Consider the following 27,362-nt stretch of genomic DNA (forward strand, 5'->3'; position numbering starts at 1 on the left):
GAAGTGTTCATTTCTACAAACTGGAGATTTCACAATGATTGCTAGAACAAACAATTACATTTCTAAAAGAAATAAAAAATGCACAGAGTATTAACCAAAAGGATTATGAAAAACTCTCAATCCTGTTTATCTTCTTAATGAATGCAGTACAGAGTGTTATAAATGCCCTTACATCCTTGTTACATAGTGTGAATTACAAATAGAAAGACCAAAGAAATGGTATGCCTTATCTCTAACAGGATCTAATACATGGATCCTTTGTCCCTTTCATTATAGAGTTCTGATAATCAAATAACCCAACCATTTCATCATTATGGGAAGACAATACCTTTATCATTTTCACAGTCACATTATGATATTTTAATGGGCTGAAAACAGTAAATATTTATTAAAAGTAACACATGAAAATATGAATAAAATATCTTTATGTACAAAGTGGCACATCATGATTTCTATCTAATATTTAATAATACACTTGCTAATTTTCCCTGCATTAACATAGTGGAAAACAATAAATACAAACATAGAAGAACACTAAGAAAGTAGGAAAGTCTCCATGGATAAAAACTGTCGGTTCTGGAAACTTGAAACTCGAGGGAAGGTCATGTCACCAGTGAACCCTCATGTCTGGGCTGTCAGGTTAACTGCTCACAAATACCTTTCTTAAAATTTGTTCTCCTGCAAATGTTCCTATAAAATGTACAAATGTGCTTTCTCCTGTCTCAGGGGACAGGGGAGACCCAGGATTGTTTTGATTCTATCAGATTATTGCATGTCATCTGGACATCACTTTGTCGGGACAGGTGATGGTGTAGGTCGGCGAGCAGGATTGGAAGTCAGGGTTCATTCCATGGGGCTTTCTCTCTTTCTACTCCTGGAGCATAGAAGCTGAAGATTAAGCCTGTAGGAAAAAGGAAAAGTTCAGATTCCAAGGAAGTGAAAAAAGTAGAGATGTTGGATGGGGGGAGGTTGTATTTGTGACTAGATTAATTTTTTCCACTCAGTAGAGTCACTTCAATGTCTCAAAAGCTCTTCAAACTAAACATGTCTGAAAGGAAAACCATTATACTGCCTCCCACACCTGTTCCCTCTCACTCCCTAATTCCCACCTTCGCTGCTGTTAACTTCGTGATCCACTCAGGCACTCACAACAGCAGTGTGGACATCGTCTATAGTTCTAGTCTCCTTTGTTCCCCACTGTCCCCTTCCAATCAGTCAGTGACCGCCTCTGGAGAATCTTATTTTCCAGACATTTCTCTATTTCATTCTGTCTCTCCATCTCCATCTCCCCTGTCCCTGCAGATGTGGTCAAGTCCTGTCCTTTTCCTAGTGAATGTTGCAATGGTCTTTTGACTTCCCTGCTTACAGCCTCACTCCTTTGGAATTAATCTTTCAGAGTAAACATCAGCCACGTGTCTCAAGCACAAATCTTACCATATTCCTTTTCTGATTAAAGCTCTTAACTGTACCCTATCGCCGATGGAACATAATTCAAGGTCTGTTGCTTGGGGTGACGATGTTAGTAATTAAGACATTTATTAGCAACTTTCATTCTTCTCCTAATAAGTAGAGAGAAGAATGAACAGGCAACTCTCCATTTCTCCTTCGCAGGGAGGAAAGCCAGGGCTTTGGCTGATTATTTTGGGGTTTCCTTGTTAGAAGAGCAGAAGCAACTGTCTCTGTTGGTCCATACGGAGCAGGAGATGGAGGCTTGTATGTCTCAGGTGGGGAAGGGGCAGGGGTCTGATCTGGCACGGTTAGATGTTTGCTGCATGGCGGTGCTGGGGGCCCGCTAGAGTCTGGGAGGAGGGGGGGGGGCAGGGGGGCAGTGGTGCTGGGGTGGAGACCCTCACCCTACTCTTTCATTGCATAGTTGGCGGAGGCAGGGTCTTTGGTAGAGTTGGCTGCACTCTTGCTTTCCATGGAGGAAAGCTGGCCACTGGCCACATGGTTTGGGGAGGGGCCGTTTGAAGAGCAGAAAGTGGCCAGAGGATGTATGTGAAGTCTCAGCCTGTGGGAAGGACTGTAGAACAGGGTGTTTCTGATGTTCTCCTAGAGCACCTGCGGCTGACAGGGGAGCCAGCACATGCCGGAGCACAGTGGAGCTCTAGACAGAGCAGAGGGGTTGTGAGGACGACTGTGGAACAGACCCCCCCACCCCAAACTTTGGACGGATTTCCGGGTGTGCTTTACATGCAAGGTTGGAAGATCTCCCAAAACGAATGAACGCCTTCTTGATGACATTAATGAAAGAGGAAAGTATCTGATTTTACTCTGCTTAGAAAAAGAAGGTATTTCATTCTCTTGTGACGTCTTTATGATTTACTGTGGTAAACAGGACCTCCCGTGATCTGGTGCCGTCTTGTCCCAGGCCTGCTCGCGCGGAACAAGCAACCTAGATCTACGGGGAAGGACCAGGTTTGGTTTTGTTATTTTCCCATCAGCTGTCAACTAACGTTTAAAAAACACACAATAACACGAATAGAATGCTACAGCAGTATCAGATGGCTCTTACAGTGTTTTAAATGCTTACACTCAGTTTCTGTTCTTAATCTCGTTGTGCAAGAGTGTCAGTGGTTCACTGACCCAACGGCGGACGTGTACAGCGCAGCTCTAGGCTAACCAATTACTTATCATTTATTTCATGCACTATGCAGTTTCACAGTTCTTTGCATTTGTACATGCTGTTCCCTGTGCCTAGAAAAACCCAGGTCACTTATTTTCTTATTCTGCAAGTCTCGTCAAAAAAGAAAAATGCTGTTAAACTTCAAGGTGCCATATCTCTCTTTACATACTACTATCTTATTCTTTACTATATTATATTAAAGTGACCATCCTTATATTTATTTCTCTTCACTTCTGTAAGTTCCTTGAGGACACCAACCATGTCCTATCTCTCTTTACCTGACCTAGTACTTGGCAAGGAATAAGCTCTCTGTCACTTTTTGTTCAACTGAACCATGCTCCACTACAGGTGAGTTTACAAGTGAAGTCAAGCATAGACCAGCTCGGTAAACATCTGGATTTCTGTGAGTAGGATAATGCTCATTGTTACTATTTTACTGACCCCTTTCCTCGCCCCCCCCAAAGATCAGCAACCAATATAAAAACAAACTGAAGTTTTTAACAGAGTGTATTCCTTATTAATAATCTTTTCCAAGAAAAAATATTTTGCTTCATTAATAATTTTTTGTTGGTTAATAATTTGCTTTCTTTCTAGTATTATAATCTCTCTAAATTTCAGTGTGTCTGCCTTAATAATAATAATACAAGACTTTATAATCATTGAATCACAACTTAAAATTTATAAATTTGTGATTCTTACAAAGAATAAAAGATCACTTTTATAATAAAATATCATGATAGATTTTTTAACGAATATTGACGACATTTTATAAACAAAAAAACATACTGGCCTTAGGAGAAGAGATTGTTTTATCCTGGTTTTATAGACATGAAACCCAGTACAATAACTAATCTAATTTATACCTTCAGATACAACATATGAAACTATTTGCTTCACCAGTATGATTTTTAAAAATTATGAAAAAGCTCAAGTAAATGGAAGGTTATACGCTCTTTGGTCTTGATTCACATTTTTTATTAGTAGTGGTATAGGAATCCTCTATATAATTTTATGTTATTTCTATTTCTTCCTCCATAAATGATCTGTTCATGGTATTTTTTTTTTATATCTGAACGTTTTAAGTCATAAAATATAGTAGAATTTCTATCTCTTTCATTGAATTTTCTTATCCTGTTTTATGTTGTGAAAATCCTTACTCAATCAGACCCATAAAGCCTACCTAATTTTTCTTCTATTGTCTCTTCCCTTTTTTTGCATTTAGTTCTGTATACATCTTCTCCATGGAGATATTACCAGCTGCTGTCCCCACCTCTGCACTCATTATTGCCCAGTTTGTTCAGCCCATGTGTTGGCATCGATGAAAAGGAAATGTGCTTTGCCTGCCTCACATTTTTGCATCGAAATTCTGGCCTTAGCAGAAGATCTGTGTAACAGCAAATCAATTCCCTTAGCAACATCATCTTTGCTACTTCTTGTCACCAGAGAATTCATCTCAGAAGACAACAGAACACATTTGCATTACAAATAAGCACAAATATGTATGAAAATGACAGAGCTAACATATCTCTAATGTTTTATTTCAGTGACTTTCAAAATTTAATAAAAATTATTTTTTTACTAGTAGCTGTTTTGACAGTGGTCCAGGCTATTGTTTAACTGAACCACGCTCCCCTGTAGGTGAGCTTCCAAGTAAAGTCAAGAGTTTGCAGCATCAATCAGGTAGGTAAACATCAGGATTTATGTGAGTAAGATAATGTTCATGATTAATATTGCATCAACCATTTTTTCCTAAAGACCTGCAACAAATATAGGAACAAACGAGTTTTTTATTAGAGCGTCTGTAACAGTATCGTATTAGTGGCTGGTCAGGAGACACAGGTAGAGGACACAACAGTGATGTTCTTCCCCTTGGACACTACCCAGAGTGACTACCATTTGGTCAGGCCAATTATGGGCATATACATATTTTTGTTCTTTTAAAAAAATATTAGTTTCCAAAGGGCAAATTCTTCTGCAGGTTCAAAAAGCATCAAACACCAATTATGAAGGCACTTAATCAATACTTCTTATGAAACCTAAATTATTCAGAAGAAAATCTTATCCAGTTCTAGGGAGGTAGAAAATAATCCCATGCTGAGCTAGGACAGATCATTCCAGCAAGCCTAAAATTGGCCTGAGCTATTTAATAAAATAAAAAATGTACCTGCTTTGCACTGAGTCCTGGTCAAAGCATGGAGTATGCAGAACAACAGTGTTGCCTATAAGCGTAGTTTTGAAAGGTTTCAATTATTTATTGGTTAACTATTATTACAGTGAATTTGACCATCTGCATATGGTCTCATTGAAACACCTGGAGGGCTCTGTCACTCAGCTAGTTATAAACCAAGAAACTTTCTACATGACCAGCTGGGTATAAAGTTGAGACTGCATTTTGTATCACCTTGTTTGAGGTGCTCTGGGCACACAGCCATGGTTCCTGGACCCAGAAAGGAAGTACATCCCTGGTATAGTCCTTACAGAGGAAGAACAACTGGACCTCTAAGCTGTCTTCTCTGGATTTCATGCCCTGAGGCAGCCTTTGGCTTTGATGCCCATCCTAACATTAATGCAGCTGCTGTATCATAACCTTTCCTGCAATAAACTACAAATTTGTAAGCAGTGTCGTTTTGAGTCCTACGAGTCTTCGATAGCGATGGAACCCTGTCTAACTGCCACTGTGTGTGTGTGTGTGTGTGTGTGTAGCGACCCAGGTAAAGGCAAGCTGCAATGAGAAGGAAATACCACCAGGCAGGAACTGTGTCATTCCTGAGGGACGCAGGGCGACAAGGAATTTTTACAGCCCCAAGCTATTCATTGCTCTGGCAAATCATTTTAGTGTTTGTTTTTAGAGACGAACCATTAACGTTTTGTCTTATAAAAATCTTCTAAAATACTCTAAGCTGCAGCAGGCTAACAAAACAGATATTAATGAGGAGCTCAGTGAATGAAATTGGGAAACTTACATACTCACTGCCCAGGTGTGGGGAGGATTCATCAAGCTGTCAGTTTTTGGTTTTTCCTTGTGCAGGGCGCTCACCTAAGAAAAGAAGATATGTTTTGATCTGTGAGCTCAGAGAGTGAAAGTAAAGTTTCTTGGCTTGTTTTTGTTTTGTTTTTTTTTTCCCCAAGAAAAGTCCAATTTCCCTGCAAGAATGACATCAAAGCCACATTTGCCCCTTGGTATGGCCTGGAAATTATTCACAAGATTTATGAGCTCTTTTCCGGCTACTGTCGGATTTCACCCTGAAGGAGCAATGCTGGCTAACTCCCTGGGAAGGGGTGGGTGGGGAGAGAGAGAGGTGATAACAAGAGAGGCACCCTGGGGAATGAATTATTGATTTTTGCTTGTTCCATGACCTGGCCTTGCCTAAGTAAAACTGTGCCATATATTTAAAGTGCCATTTTATCAGGACAACATTCTAGGATCCTCTGTTAAATCCAGTGTGAGTTTTGTGAAATTGAATTTATAGGTCAACATGAACACTTTGGTGACATACACAATAACACAGGGAACATTACTCAAAATAACAGTTTTATTCCATTAGCCAGTATAAGGATAAATATTAACCTAGGAAGCCGAGAGACGTGCCCCTGGATCAACACGTTTCACATTACCCGTGTCTTTCAGTCAGATTCAAGTATCAACACCTGTCACATTACATAAAATCAACATGGATTAAAGTCTCCAGCTTTGAGAATAAATGTCATCATTTTGCTCCAGGTTTTTCTACCAGTTAGGAAACCTGTCTTTTGGGGATGCCACTGATGTCACTTGTGACCTGCACAGTCATGGAGATAACAATAATGCCAGAAACCTCTGAGGAGAACAAACCAAATTTGTTCTTGAAACTTCCCTCCAAGAGCTTCTAGGTCCCCTGCTCTGGGAAATGCCAAGCCCAGAGTAGCAGCCCTCATGGCCCTGCCCCAGAACAACCCTTCGCTTACTAAAGGCACAACCCCTCCTGGAATCTATGGGTATGAAGCACAGGGAAGACAAGTAAACAAAATAAACATTTATTGAACCCCTACCCTCTTCCAGAAGTCACATTAAGCAAATCATAGGAAAATCATTACAATTCTTAATATCTCCCTTCACGGTCTCTCTCCCTGGGAATAAAGAGTGTGAGAAAGATTCAATAACAATCTCAGTCCAAGAAGAGTTATAATAATGATATCCATGGTAAAAGCAAACTGAACACAGGTACCTAGAAAAAACAGCTGGAAGAAAATACACCAGATGTCAATAGTGATTGTGTCAAGGTTGTGTTTCATGAGTAATTTACAATTCTTTTCTACTTTGTATTTTTTTCTACCCTCTATTATGAGTCATGTGGTCATGTGGTCAAATATTAAAATGGCAGTTGAAGCCATGAAGAGCTGTTATAACATGATATTACATGTTGATTTGCCAAATTAACAATAGCGGAGAGGCAGCTGTTTGCAGCTGGGACAGGTGAGGCGTTCGGGGAAAATGCATTAAGGAGGGTAGGCCAAATAACACTGAAGAGCTGGGAAGACAGGCTGAATCTATAGATGGCTTCATAAATCTAGTCATCTGTTTTTGCCGATCTTTACATTTTTACTCATTTCTTGTTAATGAACTTTTATTTGTAAAAAGAAGTAAGCAATATACAAGTGATTGTGCATTTATGATAATGTGCTGATTAGTATTGGTGTACTAATGATACACTAATGCTGTGTGATGACCATAATTTAGGAGGTGGAGGTAGGGGAGACAAAAGAGACGAAGACACCATCTCCTCAGAAGAGCTTGGGTGCACTGAGGAAGACAGGGACCAGAGATGAGTGACGTCTGGGGAATATGCCTTTTTAGGTGGTTGAAAACCCAGCCAGACACGGTCGCCCTGGCAGACACGCTAAAGTGTTTGAACTTAATCTCAGCTAATACACACTTATCAGAGTGTTCTAAGCAGAGCAATATTATAATGAATTCAGATCTGCTTTTTTTTCCTCCAAATGCTTCAAAATCAAGTATGCCTTGTAACTAAATTCAAAGATACTGTGTTTTCCTTCTTCTGCGGAGTCATGTATTCTTGAACTAATTTAAGCAGTTTCCTCCATGATTCTTATTGCCTTTAATATGAAAATGAGATAATGTATATTAACTTTCTGAGATGTGATGTCAGTGGGAATCACACTTAACATGCATCATGTCACGTATATTTTGCAGTCTTCATGGGATGTTTAACTTGGCCAGATTTCTTACTGAAGCTGTGTGGTATCATATATGTCCTCATAAAAAATACTCCTTGATCTGCCACATTTGGTGCTTAATGTTTTCTAAAAGTACATTCTTGTTATAGTCTGGTAGGCTTTCTCTTTTACTTAAAGAAAATTCCTAATTTAAATAATCAAATTTTAAACACTTATGTGCTACATTCAGCAGAAGAACCCTGTGAGAGAGAGAACATATTAAAAGCAAGCAGGAAGTGTGGATAGATGAACACCACAGCCCAATCAGAGGAGGTTTGGGGGCAAAGAACTGTCTTAGCAGCAGAAAATGACCAGAGCAATGACCATGGTCCCTTGCAGCTCCTAGAAACCCAGACAATTTAGCACCCACGGGCCTCCCCTTGAACATAGGTGGCTGCAGAGCTCTGTTTCCTTGGAAACCTGATTTATTCACCTCTAAAGTGACACAATTAATTTTCATATATAAAATCAGAGTTTATAATCGAAGTACTAACCAATCCAATGAACTCTTGACCGTGGAAGCTCAAATTTCACTTTATTACTACTTAGGCACATTAACTCCCACTACATTTCTCAGAAGCAAGTAACATAAAATGTATCACTCATCAGTTCTGAGTGATGGGTAGTCATGTGTTTGTTCTATCCAATTATTTACTGTATTTTTATAATTTCTAAACATTTTCTTATAGGAGATAGGAGAAAATTGGGCTTAAAAATCTCTGAACTTATATCAAACCTAATCATTTCAGATTTTATTTTAGTTATACTTCATGAAAGATGTTACTACTGGGAAAATGATATTTAAGTAAAGATAATCATAATGTAACTTTGGCTGAGTTTAGTGAGCATCATTTTATAAAGAAAGCACATCTGAGTAAGTTTGAAGGCCACGGAAAGAGATTTGTTTGTGAGTGGTTCAGAAACCAGCCTCAACAAAAACTGTGGTGGCACAAAGAGCATTTGGAGATTATTATGTTTCAGGTGATTAATTCTAGGCTGTTGAATGACTCTGAGTCACCAGTTCAATCTTGTCATCTGATCAAACATTTCCCCGTAATCAGTTGGGTTGACCATTGAAAGGTTATTTTATTAAATGAGGTGTGAGTCCTAAATTGAAGTCAGCAGAAATAAAAGTACCAGAGAACAGACCTCATTCCTCTCATGATAATATCGCCTGCGTATGAAGCAGAGGAAGCTTGGAGAGTTAAAGGTCTGAATGATCCCACCATCGTCCACTCACTTATGACTGCGGTCACTATGAGAGAGGGAGACACCAGCTTATGTAAATTTTCCTTGGGCCTTAAAGCAGAATCAGACGTTAAATTTGCCATCAAGAAACACCAGGTTCTTTAGGGCTGTCTCCTCTGGAAGCCTCAGCGCTGGTGTCAGTTGTCATTGCCCTGGAGAAAGGATGAAGAGCAGGCAGTCCTGACCCCAGCCCCCACCTCACAAGGAGAGCCGGCGCTCCTGCACAGAGGTGTCTTCCCTGTGCTGGTGAGCACACAGCCCATCCACAGCTTAAAGAGGCCTGAGGGTGGAAAGTGTTCGGTAAATTCCCAATGGAGTAAGGGAAAGCACTTGAAACTACTGGATGCTTGTTTGCAGGTCACAGCAGATTCTGAGAACTCTTCTTGACCAATGGTAGAGCCGCGCTCACCATCCTTCATGTCAGGACCGGTTCACAGTTAGGCCGCTTTTCCCTGACCTAGTAGAATAGGTTTGGCTACTTAGTGGAGCCAGGTGAATGGCCAGGAAAACCTGCAGTGGCTTCCGATTATCCTAACGAATGAATTTTACCCCTCTGCCCATTCAGATGGTTACCTCCGAAAGAACAGTGTAGAATAAAGGAACCATGTACATCAAAGAGTAGAAGAGACATGAATGAAGACAATCTCTCTTAAGAGACAGTGGCTCATGTGAGGAGTTTGGGCCTGTCTGCAGATTTGGGTGCCCTCACTTTTCAAGTTTTCCGTTTACCTCTTGTAGTATGTTCTGGTTAGAATGTCCTACCCGAAATTGAGAACACATTCAGCCGTTGACATCTTGCTTTTGAAATGAGATAGTATTTATGGCTTTTTTTTTTTTTTACAGAAAAAAATTTTTGCTACAAATTTATAATAGCTCACACTTTACATAACATCTATATTCTAGGAGTTTTGCATAGGTAAAATTGGGGGAACTGAATGTTGTAAATGTATTGATGGAACTTGATATTTAAATTAGAGACACATGGATTGTTTTGGAAAGCTAATAATTACTTTTTATTTATCTGTTTTGTGATATCGATGTTTTAGATATGTGGTCTATTCAAAACAAGAAAATAATCTCTGCTTTTTAAATTTTAAAAGCTATGTAGCATCTCACTTATTGTTCTTGCTACAATATAGCTCATATAAATTGTATCTATATTTTGAAAAACCATTTGTATTTCAAATCAAGCAAAATCGAAACCTAAGAAATAGGAAATGTAAATTTTATCAACAGGAAATTATGTTTTGTCCTCAGGGGGAAACTCAATTAAAATCATATGAAATTACACAAAATATGATTTGCAATTTAACTGACAAATCCCGGTTCCAGGGGACTACACACAGCCATTAGCAAAAATGAAACAAAATCACAGCGATAATAAAAACCCTGTGGTACACGTAATGTTCTTTTTGCCGTTACTGCAGAATGGAAAATGCCTCTAGTTACCACCCATTCCTTATAACACACCCACACATTATAAACACCAACTTCTAAAAGCCAGATAATTCAATAATTTTGCCAAAAATTATATTTTTAGGGCTAGTCTTTCCTTCAAAGGAAAAATTGATATTTATTGGGAGTTACTAATTGACTACTTCTAAAGAAGTTATGTTTTTCGGTTGTTTCAACCTGAGCAAAATCCAAGTTAGATTTTGAAATAACCGTTTTTCATCTAATCCACAATTTCGGAACTTACCAGACTCATGGGAAATTGTCTTAACAGTGAGAAGCTTCACACTCTCTTTATCGGACTGAGGTCTATTTGGAACAGAAAACATTAAGTTAGCACCACAGTAATAGCATGGTATGTCTGTGATAGAAAGTAAACATGATATACATAGACTGGAGAAGATACACAAGCCTATGGATTTTATGTGTTTCTGTGGAAAAACCTTTGTCTTCACAGACAGACACATACTTGTACAGCACTTTCCACTTTTGGGATCAAGTCAATAAATCTCCATCATTCTGTTACAGCAATGATCATCCGATCAATTAAACATCAAGACAGGTCATGTGAAACACCTGTCACAGGTAGGTCTATACGGTACAAGTCTTCAGTTCTGAATTCTGAAGGGGAAGACATAGAAATGTTTCCAATCTTTTGGGGCTGATGCTGAGCTCTAGGGGTATTCTTTTTTGTGATGTCCGGGATACTACAGCCTAGCATCTGAACTATTTTAACCAAGAGTTCCCGCCTATTCTTCCTCAGATTCTAAAGCTTCAAATCTCTATTCCTTTCACTGGAAATCTCAAGAGCCTTTATATCGAATTAAGAATGGTAGGTGAGCCCTGGCTGGTTTGGCTCAGCAGTTAGAGCGTCGGCCTGTGGACCGGAGAGTCCCAGGTTCTGTTCCTGCTAAGGGCACGTACCTCAGTTGCAGTTTGTCCCCAGCAACAGTTGGGGTCATGTGGGTGGCAACCACTCAATGTGTCTCTCTCACATCGATGTTTCTTTGTCTCTTCCTCCTTCTCTCCCTCCTGCTCTATCTGAAGATGAATGCAAAAATATCCTCGGGTGAGGATTAAAAAAAAAAAAGAAAAAAAAAAAGAATGGTAGGTGGTCTACAGATACTATTTCTAAAGTTCACAGTCTGGTGAACATATGAAAACACCTACATAAAGGCAGGGTACAAATTCAGGTCAACAAAGGAAACAACCACAGACTTGGTTTTGGACATGACAATAAATTGTCTCTGTAGCACCTTGATTGCAACAGTTGGCTGGACTGGTAACAACTGCTCTGTTTGTTTTTAAAAAGTCAAAGCAGAACACAGGTGTACTGTTCACGAAGCCACTCAGTAGGCACGCTTTTTCCCTAATTGTGAGAAACATTCTGAAAATTCACTGGGAAAACTATTTTAAAACTCCAGGTATGTTTTCTATGATACTTATTCTTGTAGTTATATTCATTCTTCTATTTTTGCATGTCATCTTTTGATTTTTCATTTTAACACTTTATTCAAGCTTAAGAAAAACCTGCTTTTAGCTGTTGGAATCTCTTTGTTGAAAAGAGAGAGCTCCGACAGATCGTTAAACTCCATTTGCAATATTTCTACACGAATTCTTTAAAAATACAAACAATAGAGCTTTGATGCTTTTGTTTGTATTTTTCAGTAGAGGACTGATGCTTTTCCTTATGTAAATTATACAGTCAAAGCTTCTAGGAAAAAAATAACTTAGCCTTACTTACTGGTCATTTCCATTTTCTGGTGTGCCTAGAAGAGGAGAGAATTGTTATCACAGTTGTAAGAAACTTGGCTACAAAAAAACCCCGAGACCCCTGCCACTTTCTGTGCAGAAATATTTCTAAAGCCAATTTTTAATTTTTTTTTTTTTTTATCCTCACCCGAGGATATTTTTCCATTTTTTGTACAGATAGAGTGGGAGGGAGAGAGAGGAAGAGAGAGAGGGAAACATCGATGTGAAAGGGACACATCGAGTGGCTGCCACCCGCACGACCAACCAGGGCCGGGGACAAACTGCAACCGAGGTACATGCCCTTAGCGGGAACCGAAGCCGGGTCTCTCCGGACCGCAGGCGGATGCTCCAACCGCTGAGCCAAACCGTCCAGGGCCAATTTTTAATTTTTAAAAACATCTCTCCACTCCCTGCCTCATTGATCATCTTCTCAGATATGGTTACCACTCATTCCTCAGGCATGGCCAAGGCGTTCATGGGGCAGCCCTGAGCGGGCCGACTCCACGGAACTTAGTTCTGCCAAAGTCCCATGGCACTGTGGAAAACTACTGTCTGTTATCACACGTTCCACCAGCACCGGAAAATGTCTCTGTTTACTTCAGTACCTCTGGGGGAAAAAAATCCTCCTCAAAGTATTGAATTGCCTTTTTATACCAGAGAATTGAATTTCTGACATTTCTTTATTCATTGCTCTTTCTGGGGACATAAATCACTGTATCCGTGGTGAGCTACGATATTGCTTCTAATTGCATCTGAATCACACTGATTGTGTCTCTAAAGTGCCCTGCAAAATGTCACAGAGGCTACTAACGGCAACTAATCTTTTGTTGCTTTGCCAGGCTGCTCTGCAGGGTCTGGTGGAAAACCCCCTGGGCTGAGAGCGAGAACTCAGGTAATTCGTTCTGCACGAGAGCGTGGTCCCTGACAGCGGGAAAACCCTGCCTTGACCGTGGCCTGGTAGGCAAACTACACAATGTAACCACTGAAGGGCCCCTTGTGTTCTTGATTCCATTGCTACTCAGCTCCTGTCCCTAGGATTTCCTTCCATCACTCATCTAGCGCTTGCCATCGGATATATGAAGCCCTTTAAATGTAATTCTCCTGGCTTTGAGCATCGTTGTTTTATAAAGACCTTGATTTCCAGTAATGTTGTGGCCATTTGCACTTCACCTTGGCTAAGATGCACCCCCATGACTCTTAGTCCCTACGGTTTGATTCATGGTCCCATATGCTGTTCACCAAGGAGATCTAACTTTGTCTTCCCTCCCTTCAGTAGGGGGTTAACAGCATTTTGCAATTCCTATTATAAGTACTCTATATGATATCCCCTGTGATGCTCATTGCCCTGTTCCAACACGAGTTTTAATATTTTTCCTTGGAATAATGGAATATGGATTCATGACCAGACAGACGCACACCAACAGACTACTTTCGGCATATGCACTGTTCTTACTTGGGTTAAAGCTCAGACTGCTGTCAACATTATCCAGATAAGCTCGATTTCCTACTGAAATGTCTGATTCATGTTGTCTTCCAGTAAGCGAAGTGGGTTTACTAATGTTCTGAACTTAATGGCATCTCACCCACACATTGAAGAGTGATTACTGTGGGTGTTTAATGGTGCTAATTTAATGGTAGTGATGCTATACATGCTGTTTGGCAAACAATGTTAATGCTAACCAAATAGTTTTGGCTAATTGTACAATTGCCAAACTTGGTTATAAAGTATTGTATGTCTTTAGAATAACCCTCCATAGTGGTAGGAATTTTATTTTACTTTTTATAGCAGTAGAAATTTTTTATATATATTTTCCCCCTGAATGATTTAATTCATTCATAGAGTCTTCTTTCATAGCAAGTGTCAGCTTTTCAGATATCTTACTTGCAAATCTTCCTATGCAAAGCAGTTTTTTAGTAAAGGATATTTTTACAAATGGATTTCGAACACTAATTTTTTTTTTACCTCTCCTATGTACTCAACACCCACAGACTTCAACTTGGATGGTTGATTTTCCATCAAAGATAGCACTGATGCCCGGCCCGTGTGGCTCAGTGGATTGAGCACCATCCCATGCACCAAGAGGTCACTGGTTCAATTCCCGGTCAGGGCACATGCCTGGGTTGTGGGCTCGACCCCCACTAGAAGGCATGCAGGAGGCATGCCATGGATTTCTCTCTCTCTCTCTCTAAAAGAAAATCAATAAAAATATATTAAAAAAAAAATTGCACTGGTGGTTGAGAAACTTAGAGAAATTAAACTGATTTATAAAAATGCTATTTCCTTTCTGAAAACTAAGAAAATATATTTTAGACATTATTAAGAAGTTTATTCACTAACTCCCAAGAGGAAAGTCATTGATTTGTTTCTTCTTATCTTCCACCAAGGGCCACGTGAACACCACTGGTGGCGGTTCCTCTTTCAGTCCCCTAACTCCCCCTACACTGCCGAGCTCGCGCGCCCAGCGGTCTGCAGGGCTGCTTCGAGACTGCGTCTGCGGCCTTCCTTAGTGCCCGGAGACGCTGTCCACGGGGCGACAAGAACACGGTGGCTTACGTGTGTTATGAGAAGTGGATGTTTTCTTTCTAACAGTAGTTGAGACTTAGGTAGAGTTCTGTAGTGAAATATGAAGAATTAAAGTGAGGAAAGGCAAGGTTCTATTTTATTGAAAATTTAAAAATTTCACCCAACAGGTGTATCGTAGGCTTTGTTACATATTGTGCACAGTGCAATGTTATGGACTGAAGGTTTGTGTTCCCCTAAAATTCCTATGTTAAATCTTTTTTTTATTTAATTAATTTATTTTTGTTACAGATGTTTCTCCTTTTTCCCCCCACTGATACCTTCCCCCTCTCCCTCCCTGCCCTGTCCCCAGCTTTGTTGTTCATGTCCATTGTTCATGCATACATGCATATAAGTTCTGTGGTTTATCTCTCCCCCACCACCCCCTCTTTTGGGGATTGTCAGTCTGTACCACACTTCCACATCTCTGGGACTATCCCATTCCTCAGACTGTTATGTTCATTATATTCCACAAATAAGTGAGATCATATGATACTTGTCTTTCTCTGTTTGGCTTGTTTCGCTTAGGATAATACTTTCCAGGTCCCTCCATATAGTCTCAAAGGATAAGAGATCTTTCTTTCTTATAGCTGCATAGTACTCCATTGTGTATATGTACCACTGCTTTTTTATCCATTCACCAACTGATGGACACGTGAGGTGCTTCCAGATCTTAGGTATTGTAAATAGTGCTGTTACGAACATGGGGGTACATATATTCTTTCTGGGTGTTTCAGGCTTCTTAGGGTATATTCCTAGCCTTTGTTAAATCTTAATGCCCAATATAATGGTATTAGAATGTTGAGCCTTTTGAAGTTGATTAGGTTGTGAGGGCTGAGTCCTCATGGGATTAGTGACCTTATGAAAAAGACTCAGAGAATTCTCTTATTCTTTCCACTACATGAATACAAAGTGAGGAGGTGGCCATCGGTAAGCCAGGAAGTGTACCCTCACCAGACACCCAATCTGGCACCTTGATTGGACTTCTCAGCCTTCAGAGCTGTGAGAAATAAATGTTTGTTATTTAAGCCACACTGTCTATTGTATTATTGTTATATCACCTGGAACAGACTAAGGAAAAACAAGTACATAAAGAAGTAACTATAACATGATGAATATCATAAAAGTCTATAGAATTTAAAGTGAGCCCTGGCTGGTTTGGCTCAGCATTTAGAGTGTAGGCCTGAGGACCAGAGAGTCCTGGGTTCAGTTCCCGCTAAGGGCACGTACCTCAGTTGCAGTTTGTCCCCGGCCCTGGTTGGGTTGTGTGGGTGGCAGCCACTCGATGTTTCTCTCTCTCTCTTCCTTCCTCTCTCCCTCCCGCTCTATCTAAAGATAAACGCAAAAAAAAAAAAAAAAAAAGTCCTCTGGTGAGGATAAAAAATAATTTTTTTTTTTTAAGTGAGAACACTCCATTCTGCCTAAAGAGATGCTGTTATACAAAGATGCATTACACTGGTGTTTGAGCTAGATGCTAATGGACAAATTGGAGATTGAGCATGTTATAAACTTCGAGTGGTGGGCTAGACATTCTAGGAGAAGGAACAGCATGGACAAAGGCACCGATACATAACCCTACATCACATAAGCAGGGCTGGGATGTGGAATGGAGACAAAGGTTTCTGTTTGAGATACCAGAGGGGAGTATGAGCCATGGGAACTGAAGGGGATTCAGATGAGGCACTGAATAAAAAGTTTAATTCCCTGGGACAGAAAAAAGACAAAAAGGTTGAGAGAAATCTGAAAAAGTAGGGACCTTAGTTAATAATAATGTATCAACCAATATTGTTAATTCCTTGTGACAAATCTATCATATTAATAATAAGAACAGCTATGGGGTATATGAAAACTCTTTGTAACTATGTTTGCAACATTTCTGTAAGTGTAAATCTAATTTAAAACAAAACATTTATTTAAAAGAAGAATAAAAAATATAATGCCATTAAGGATCCATAAGTATTTCCGAGGCAGGGAGAAGATCAAACATCCAAAAGAAGAAAACACAGAGCGAGGGTCTTTAAAAGAGAACGGTGTCTCTTTGGAGAAAAGGGGAAGGACTTCTAGAAGCTGCTGGACAGGCTAAGAGGGGAGTGAGTCACAGAACACCCTTCTGGAGATCACCGGGCCCTAAACTAAATCCTCAGCAAGACTTCCCTTTACCTTCTGTTACATGGAAAAGAAACAAATCTTCACTATAGATAAGGCATGTTATTTTATACCTTCTTTACTACCATTTCCCCCCAACCACCCACAAAACTGGGGCTGTTTCATTAAAAGGTATTTGTCCACATTTGATAATATCTGATGCTGGTAGTTAATCCCTACTCCTTCCATTCACAAGCACTGCGTGGCTTTCTCTGTCCCTTCCCATGTATTTGTGTGGTCAAGCAACATGATATTTTATTTCTTTCTATAATTCTTCTCTCCCCTTAAGAGTTTAAATTTAAGTTTAGATCTAGCATGAGTATTCTCCTTTCAGGAAACAAAAATGAAACAAAACATTTCCTCACCTGGGTCTGTCTTCCTGCACATTCGATATAAACCCACCAGAATAAATACGGAAAGAGTTATTACAATCAGTGCAATAACCACCGGCAAAATAACACCTAAAAAGGATGGGAACATTGTCCGTTAGAGTGGCAATAAACAGTTTACGAACTGAGCAAAAGCATGCATGCTTTCTTCCTTCTTTAAACATCATTCTATTTAAAATATTGTACTAGAAGCAAAGAAGAGTTAGTTATCCGATTCCTGGGTTTTGCTTTGGTTGTCATTTCTGATGTGTCCACTTGAGGTCAGTCTTGTAGTCTTTCTGAAATTAAATGTCAAACCTAAAGGAAATTGTTCACTCTCCTTGAGATGGGAGACAAGAGGCAGAAGATGCCCTCTAGACCTCCAGTCAGACCCGCATGCACACGTTATATTCTTTACTACTTTACAGTGAACTTACTGGGGAAAAGAACGTATATAGCCAATACTGGAACTACTCCAGTTATAAAACTGGCATTCCAAAAAGCTCACAAATATCTTTCCATAATTATATCTTAGAACTAGAAAAGACATAAAATAACATAAATGGGTATAATGGATATCACAGTACATATTATTTCTAAAGATAAACAAATGGTTCAAGAACAATGTACATGTGTGTATGTGCACATGTGTGTATACACACACACACACATATATCTGTTTGGGCGATTATGGTTTTCCTCTTTTTATTAAGAGGAGGGGTTTGCTGGCTTGTTTTTTTGTGTGTGTTTTTAAGCATCTGTCTTCTTTTCTGACAGTCATTTTCCAGGTTTAAACGACAGTGATGAAAGGATGTAGCTAGAGATGTAGACATTATAATTACCATTTATTAGGTATTCTCATCTGCTTGCTTATATGTTCCTCATGGTTATCAGGGGATGAGAATAATTAGCCAATTCATTTAGAGGGAGGTTTACACTTCCACTGTTATGATTAACTCTTTGTTTTAAGTAAGTCCTTCTGGGTTCATATTAGACCTTGAGTGAGATCTTTAGTGCCTCCCCAAATGAAGAAACCATGAATCAGCAGATCAACAAATGCAATTCTGATCCATTGAATGGAATGGCTTTACCTAAGTCTAAAATAATTTTTTATTATCCCAGTTTCATATGTGTTCAAATTATTCTTTATTTCCAGGGAAGTTAAAGAGTGTTCTCTATTTAGTCCTAGCATACACATATACAGGGTGGAGCAAAAGTAGCTTTACTGTTGTTCATATGGGAAATAATACAATAATCAATAAGTAACAATACAAGAATAAACTCTTGTGTTTTCCATACTCACAACTGTAAACCAACTTTTACCACACCCTATATTATGACATATCTGTTTTTGCTAAAATGGAACATTTCTTGAAATGCCATTTTGAACATTAAGATAAAGTTTTGTAAACATGAACAATTCATTTTTATGAAGATCTCGGTCTGTACACTTTGGTTTATCTGAGACCTGTCCCTTAAATTCACCTTGACCTTTGGTGGTAATTGCTTAGCCCTGAGGTAAGAAAATAATCTCAAAAGTGTGCTCATTAAAACCAGACTCACAAGTAGAAAATTCTCAAAGCAGGTGGCAGTGAGAGAGGATTATAATGGGATTGCAGTTCCGTAAAGCTGATAAAAGTCTACCTAGAATCCCTTCCCTTATTGGCATCATTCAAATATTCTGCATATCTATTGCTGTGAATGAAGGCATGTCTGTTACTCACTGGAATGAGAGGGGCTGGTTGAAGAAGGGCTTGCATTCTTTGCATTCTCGGTGCCTATTATTTTAAGAAAGAAAAAATAAGTTACCTTTTGTTAATGTGTGCCAGTCCTCACAACCCTCCCTTCATCCTCCTCATGACCCCCATTTAAATAAGTCTCTATAAATCTATATAGGTAGGATGCTTCAGATCAACACATTTGATATCATTCTGAATAACTGTGTTTTGCAAATCAAGGTTGGTAGGGAGTTAGTGTAAACAATTTGATGAATTTGGACATTCATCCATGATACCATTACCACAATCAAGATAATAGACATATCCTCAACAGTTTCTTTGTGTTCCCCTTTTTGTAGATGTAAAATTTTTATATATAAAATATAACTTAATATAGCTGTTATTAAAAATATATATAGGAACGGTTTTCCTGTTGAGAAGGAGGTGAGAAAAGCGAGTTTCTAGTCATGCATACAGAAGTCATACCTTGAGATGATGAGATGTTTTCTGGAATCGTTATTGATGTTGAGGGTAATATACTGGTTTTGGAAACTGAAGCATCTGTTTGTGGAGTGCTAACTGTAGGGAAAAAATCAGAAATCTAGAGTCAGACTACAGTGTTAACTCTTCTTATTGCATTTCTGAATATCTGTGAAAATGTTTCCTGTTAAATAATAGGATACATACAATTATACATTATAGCCTAAGTTCATCTATTCCTCCTGTAACAATAATTAAATTTGGGATAACAAAACCTGGGTATCAGTATTATATTTTCAAGAACTGCCAAGAAAACTTGAGCGCGTCTCTTATCTTAGGCTGCAGTCTGCATCACCCACTGTACGTGATCCTGCTGGCTGAAAATCTGGGCAAAACATCGTTCACGTTTCAGATATTATAACTGGATGATAGTGAATTTTTTCCATCATACATACTTAAAATGAACATAAATACACAGGACTTTATTTCTATAGTGTTTCTTAGTGGTTGAAGAAAAAGGTTGCCGTTGAGGTTATGGTTAAAAGGATTGGGGGAAAATAAAAATTCCTTCACTTTCATCTTTAAAGCTCAGCAGTGGTTTACATTTCTGTGGCTTATCTAGAGTAACTCCTGCTTGGTTCCATTTCTGCCACAGTTCGTTATCTTTTCCTCCAAAGGAAATGTAAATTAAACTTATTATAATTATTTTTGTTGGCTTAAGTCAACGTTTGCTATCTTCAGTCAGAAAGACTGAAGCAGAAAATAAATAAAAAACATATCATTCAAAATCCACACCTCTCAATACATTTCCAAGAAATATAAATAATCTAATGCTCTACAAGTGTATAGCATGTATTCTTGTAATTTGGGGTAAAATGAAATTTGTATTTAGAACATTTTTGAAAAATCATTCCCTTCTTCTCGTAGTATAACATGGTATCTTTTCATCACACCTGTTTGCCTTGTCTCTCTACTGAATTGCAAGCTCCTGAGTGAGGAGGCCACAGCTCCCACCAGACCCCACGTGGACCTCTGAGCACAGTGGGTGTGCAGCGAAATGTAGCTGACAGCGAGGGTGGACTGAGTGACGTCTCTTATCGTTATGGCCCGTTAGAGTATGGAGGCCATGTGTATAACTGCTGCCGTGAAACTGACATCGCCTCTGCCTGCCTTGGATCTTTCCCTCTGTGCCACCCACAGCCCAGCACGCACCTCGTGCTCATGCATGTTTGACATCTGTGGGAGAAGAATAATGTTTAGAGTCTGAACCATTCTTGCCATGCAAGAGTTCTGTGGGAGGAAGCGAGATATATACCCATAAGAACAAAGAAAAATGTCAGGCTAGTGCACTAGGCAGGCAGAAAAAAGAATATTAAATGAAAGAGTGAGAACTAGCTGAATCCTTGGTCATTTTAGTTGCTTTTTGAAGTGTCACAGGTTTTAGTAAAAATGAATGCTCTTTCCGTTGTGTTGGTAGAGAACGAGATGGCTGATGAAATAACCAGTGGCATTAATCCATCTGCGATTTTCCAAGGGTTAATTTTCAAGACTCCTACCTATTACCTTCTCATTGACAGGTTAAGTGGCAGCTACCGTTCTGAGTATAATCTATCTGGCTCAGATGAAACTCCAATTTTTCTATTTAAAATATGTTGATGATCCAGTGCCAACTGTTACTGATAATGATCTATAGGTAGGCAATAGAATTAATTCTTCTTAAAAGAAAAATTTACTGGATCCTTGAACAAAGACTTTAAATTTTTTCTTTTTTCTTTTCTTTTAACCTCAACCTTCAGTTAATAAATTATTTCTGAACCCAGTACACACACACACACACACACACACACACACACACACACACAGAAATGACCTCTATATATGTAATGATTTCTGGTATTTTCTGTTCTCTTTTATTTAATTTTTTTAAATGTTGTTATGATACACTAATGGGTGTTAACCCACAATTTGAGGAATCCTGTCCATTAGCATGATCATATTAATGAAATAGTGAGTCTTGGCCGAATTAATCAATTGTGAGCCTACTGGGATTTCTTCTGTGACTGAGACAGTGGGAACCACATGTGTTCAGAGTTGATGATCTCTGTGAGTGTTGCTAATACTCTATTATCCTACATTACTATTAAAGTAGTATAGTAGATAGTCAAGGGCATGATTCTGAAGACTGAGCAACTGGTTTCAAATTGACTGTTGCACTTGTTTCCTGTGGAATCTTGGGCAAGTCACTTAACCTCTTTATGTCTGAGTTTTCACATCTACAAATGGTGATGATAATAATTGTACATCATAGTATTGTGCAAATCAAGTGAATAAAAATAATTGAAATTGCTTAGAAGAGTACTTGATGCCAATATTTTTGTTATAGCTAATATTATTATAAAATTACACATTTTAAATTATATTTTATTAATATATTGCTTTATGATACCCTACTATTATATTATGATTAGACCCCTGGAGAATTGTATGCTTCAACCAGAGTAATTTGCCTAATTTTCTCCAAAATTTTAATTGTAAAATACATGAAACAGACTCTTAGGAAACCTCTATGTTTTCAGCTGCTTCTTGATTCCAGTCAGGAATGAGAGAAGTTTGAGTAAACGGTGCTCTTAGATGATGTGGGTTTGCTCCTTAACCCTGACTTTTAGTGATTACTGAATTGCACATATATTATGTCATGATTTAAATGCAATTTTCAAACTTCAGGCCAGAATTTCCTAAACTTCTCTATACCTTCTCTTTCTCATAGCACTTATCACCTTTACCTTAATATATAATTTAGTTCATTAATATATTTATTGATTATAGTTTTTCTCCCTACCAAAATATAAAATCCCTGATGGCAAGGATCTGTATTTTGCTCACTGATGTTTCCAGATATAAGGAACACAAGTCTTTGCTGAATGCATAAACTTTTTGCAGCAAAATGACTACTATTGAAGACTAAGTGTATTAATGAGATTATGCAATCTTAATATTAGGCCTGTTAAATTTTTTAAATTATTGTAGTGTTAGTTTTTTTCATCCATTCTGCAATAAAAGAAAAAAAAAATAGATACCTACTCTGGGGCCAAGAGTAGATGTTGAGGGAAATACAGCAGAGTATAAGAGATTGAGGTCAGCCTCCGGCATGGAAGATGAGAAGCACAGCCCAAAATGAATAGATGTGAAGAGATAAAGAGTAAGACAAACCAGTACATCAGAGATCAAAACGGGAGAGACTATGTTGATGTTTATTGATGCTTACTTATAAACTAACTCTTAACAAGAAGGATTTGAGGAACTGAAACAATAATATATACCATAAAATAGAAATAGAGCAAATGCAAATGGAAGACACAAACATATACCATAAAATAGAAATAGAGCAAATGCAAATGGAAGACACAAACAGTCTCCTTCTAAGAGTTACAATAGTTGCTGGCATTGCCATAGAATTGACTCTGAGCATCTGGACACTCAGAGAAAGGAAGCATGGTCTACTTTAGGCCTCTGTTATCACAGAGGAAAATGGTCTATTATAAAAGTAAGTGGCACATAAATGATACAGACAATAAATGCCATGAGCCTAGCTGGTGCAAGACTGTGTTTTGGATGAAGAATATGCTGATATGATCCCTGAAGTCTCTTCTAGCTTTCAGATTTTCAGTTCTTGTCAAAGTTATTTTCAATACAGATTTTGTCATAGCTAGAATGTTTTGTTTTGTTTTTAAAGAACTGAGACATTTTTTTTTTTATGTTTTAATTGATTTTTTAGAGAGAGAGGAAGGGAGAGATAGAAACACTGATGTGAGAGAGAAACATGGATTGGCTGACCCTTGCACACCTCCTAATAGTAATTGAGCCTGCAACCTGGGCATGTGCCCTGACTGGGAGTTGAACTGAGACCTCTTAGTCCATGGGACTGTTGCTCAATCCACTGAGCCACACCAGCCAGGTTAGAATGTATTTCACCTGTAATGCCACACCCTGTCTACCGAATGGGCAAGATATCAATGGGGGGATTTTCTGTCTTCGCATGATCAAAATTTATTACTGTTCTCATCAGACCTTACCTTTTGACATAATTGTATTCTTTTCTTTTTTTTAATTCTCACCCAAGTACTGTTTTTTCCATTTTTGTTCAGATAGATTGGGAGGAAGAGAGAAAGAAAGAGAGAAACATCGATGTGAAAGTGACACATAGAGTGGCTGCCTCCTGTATGACCCCGACCAAGGTCGGGGATGAATGGCAACTGAGGTTCATGCCTTTGGCTGAAATTGAACCCGTGAATCATTGGTCCATGGGCTGACGCTCTAACTGCTGAGCCAAACCAGCCAGGGTGACATAATTGTATTCTTAAAGCAATGCACATTTTTTACTTTGCACTGGGCCATTAGTGTGACTAACCTGAGATAATAGTGACCTCTGACCCAGTAAAAACTGTTAATGGAGATTTATTTACTTTATTTATTTATTTTAATTGATTTTTTAGAGAGAGAAAAACATAAATTTGTTGTTTCATTTATTTATGCATTGATTGGTTGATTCCTGTATGTGCCCTGACTGGGGATTGAAGACACAACCTTGGCATATCAGACGATGCTCTAACCAACAGAGCTACCTGATCAGGGTGAGATAAATTTATTTACTTCAGCTAAGTCTGTAGAAATATGTGTTGAGGAAGGAGGATATATTTTTCCTTTGTGATTTGAATGTGACTACTAATTTACAAAAAATTATGTACAATATACAAAGAATGAATGAGGCACTGTGCTAATTACTTCCATATGTGCTAATTCACCTTATTCTTACACATTGTCATCCTGTGTTTTATTGATGATACTGTGGCTCAGAAACCTAACACATCTGACAATAGTGGAAGAGATAAGCCACAAGCCAAGTATGTCTCAAAACCCCTTCCATTATGCCATGTAACCAACACATTAGAAATGAGTTATCTTACTTGTTAATGACATCATTATGAATGATCAATTAATTTTTTTTCTCAGCATTCTGAAAGGTTTAGAATGTTCCCATCCCTCCCCTAATACAGATACATTGTCTCCACTCAGATTCACACTTCAGATAGTATGACCTGAAAACACGGAGAAGCTTTTCAATATGTAACCGCGTCTGTGCCCTATGCTTTCTGAGAACAAAATAGAAGCGATCCAAAATATGGACATAAAAATATTTTAAAAGATTTTGTTTTCAAGCCTTGGACACTATGTGCCAGACATTATTCTAAGTGTTTAGCAAATATTAACTCGTTTAATTATTTTATTATTGACATTTGCATTGTACAGAGTGGAAACTGAAACAGCGAGATGAACTAATTTGCCCAAGGTCACATGGCAAGCAGGTGGCAGAGCAAGGATTTGATGCAGGCTCTAGCATCTCTGTAGTCAACCACAGCTCAGTGCTGCCTAAGCCGCTGCATTTCAGTAGGAGTGAGTTACAAGTACATGCCTCTTATTTTTTGTTACATGAAGTATAATCTATTTCAATTTAGGCTCCTGTCAAGAATGAATCCTTTTCTTCAAGACAAATTGAACACCTCCTTCCTTCAATAGGCCAAACTGGACCACGCAGATACATACACGGTGACAGAGAGAATTATTCTTAACATGTTAAAATAAAACACATTGCAGTTTATTGGAGAAGCACACACCAGTAATAATACCATTGAAAATGTTGGTTCATAAAGTGAATGCCGGGCAGCTACTGAGTTGAGACTGAGTTTTTATGGCCTTTCAGTGTGGACTGGAGGTAAAAGAACAAAAACAAACAAACAGTGCAGAGCATTTCCTAGAAACTCCGCAGATCTCTGAACTAGAGGAGCAATCTCTTAGCCACACCCAGATTTATTCAGTTTCCTAGGTGGAAGTTTATGACAGACGCTCCCTACCACATAAATATTGATGTATATCTCATTCCATAAGCGAGTCCTTTTATTCTCAACTAATCTTTCAAACATCATAAAATTTCCAAGTTAAAAACAACACCTCCAGATATTGCTTTAGTATAGGTATATTTTTAGCTTGAATAGATTCTCACTGAACAATAGTGTCAAGAATCTGTCATTCAAAATTAGAATACTCAGATAGGTGATCCTCTGTTCTCTGTATAGGAGGATTCATCCTTCACATTATATGAATTTCTGAAAATCAGCAACCAATCCTCTGGCATTACATAGGGTGCTAAGCATAGTGAATATGACAGGATGAAGTGTTCTCCTTTGCAAAGGCCAGTGGTCAGGTATGGTGGTACTTATATCTGCTCTTGGTTCTGATTTTTCATCAGAGTTAATGTCCACAATTCAGTTGAGCTCCTAAAATACAGTGAAGGGAAGAGAAGAAAATCGGTACATCGAGATCCTTGACAAGCTGTCACTGTGGGGATATTGTTAACGATTAACTTTATGTGTCGACGTGGCCAGGGGACGACCAGATATTTGGTAAGCATTATTTTGGGTGTGTTTGTCAGTGTGTTTTTGGATGAGATTAACATTTGAATTCGTGACCGAGTAAAGCAGATTGCTCTCCAATGTGGGTTGCTGTCATCTAATTGGTTGAAGCTCATTCGAGAATAAAACAGCTGACCCTCCCTTGAGAAAGAAGAAACTCTTCCGGCCTGACTACCTTGAGCTAGGACATCAGCCTTCCCTTGCCTTTAGGCTCAAACTGCAATAGTGGCTCTTTATTTTGAAGCCTAGTGTCTTTCTGATGGGTACCACTGTCTCTCCTGGTTCTCAGGCCTTTGGACGTGGACTGGAATGACACCATCAACTTTCCTGTCTCCAGGGCCCCAGATGGCTGACTGCAGATCTTGAGACTTCTCAGACTCTAGAATGAATAAGCTAATTCCTCATGATAAATCTCTATCTATATCTATCTATCTATCTATCTATCTATCTATCTATCTATCTATCTATCTATCATCTATCTATCATCTATCATCTATCCATCCTATTTGTTCTGTTTCTCTGGAGAACCCAGACTAATATAGTTGTATAGTCCACAAAATTAAGGGCAAATAGTTTACTCCTTTCCCAATACACTGAGGCTTATATGTCTATTTTTCTTCATAGCTGAGGTCTTTTATCAAAGAAATAAAGAGGTTTATTTACAAAAATAAGTCTGTGGAAAAATGGCAATGCTTAAGAAAAGTGAATTCCATCATTGTTTAAACTTTTAATGACCACGTGATATCTGCATATATCTCTAGGGAATAAACAGCCTTTCATCACTTTTTAGTGGGTCTTTCCATCTCCTCATGAGCTCTAAACTCAGATTTAGAAAAATGAGTAAGCAGAATAATCTGGAGGCTAGAAGGCCACTTCTTTCATAAACGCTTTTCTTATCTTTCTTAAAATGCTTTTCCTATATCCAATGTATAACAGAACTACAGCTAAAAAGAAAAAAACAATATTCCCCTCCACCAATCTTAGTATAAATTATCTGAAACTTGTCTATCGTTTTATACCTACATGACTACTAGAGTTTTAGAGTTATTTATGATAATGACCAGTCTTCCTTGGGAATGCTTAATGGCAGGCTCCATATTACTGAATGCCTCAGTGATTACTACTACTCCACAGTTAGCGGACTGCACTAGTCTGTACATTAGGCAGAGTATCATACTAAATTTGAAATCTTACCACATCTATTACAGCAAGCAGTTGAAATTTGACTTTGCCACATGCTTTAGACATTAAACATGATTTCCTCATGCTTAGCATTGTTAACTAAAGTTGTCTACTGCATACTATTGAATGGAGTGAATGGATATGTCTTCA

The 27,362-nt window shown here is 38.5% G+C and overlaps 1 protein-coding gene across 1 annotated transcript in view; it reads right to left on the minus strand.

Annotated features, from left to right (window-relative positions):
• Window positions 1–451: 451 nt before the first annotated feature.
• EMCN (endomucin) overlaps window positions 452–27,362 on the minus strand; it is a 91,076-nt gene continuing 64,165 nt past the window's right edge. The window contains exons 6-12 of the mRNA XM_036282136.1: window positions 19,570–19,662; window positions 19,090–19,143; window positions 17,363–17,458; window positions 12,285–12,309; window positions 10,788–10,849; window positions 5,590–5,663; window positions 452–901 (exon numbers count right to left, since the gene is read on the minus strand). Coding sequence (XP_036138029.1) covers window positions 5,629–5,663; window positions 10,788–10,849; window positions 12,285–12,309; window positions 17,363–17,458; window positions 19,090–19,143; window positions 19,570–19,662 — 365 coding nt within the window. The 3' untranslated portion in view covers window positions 452–901; window positions 5,590–5,628. The remainder of the gene's footprint in view (window positions 902–5,589; window positions 5,664–10,787; window positions 10,850–12,284; window positions 12,310–17,362; window positions 17,459–19,089; window positions 19,144–19,569; window positions 19,663–27,362) is intronic.

Source organism: Molossus molossus, unplaced genomic scaffold (assembly GCF_014108415.1).
Source record: "Molossus molossus isolate mMolMol1 unplaced genomic scaffold, mMolMol1.p scaffold_m16_p_1, whole genome shotgun sequence".
Classification (NCBI taxonomy): domain Eukaryota; kingdom Metazoa; phylum Chordata; class Mammalia; order Chiroptera; family Molossidae; genus Molossus; species Molossus molossus.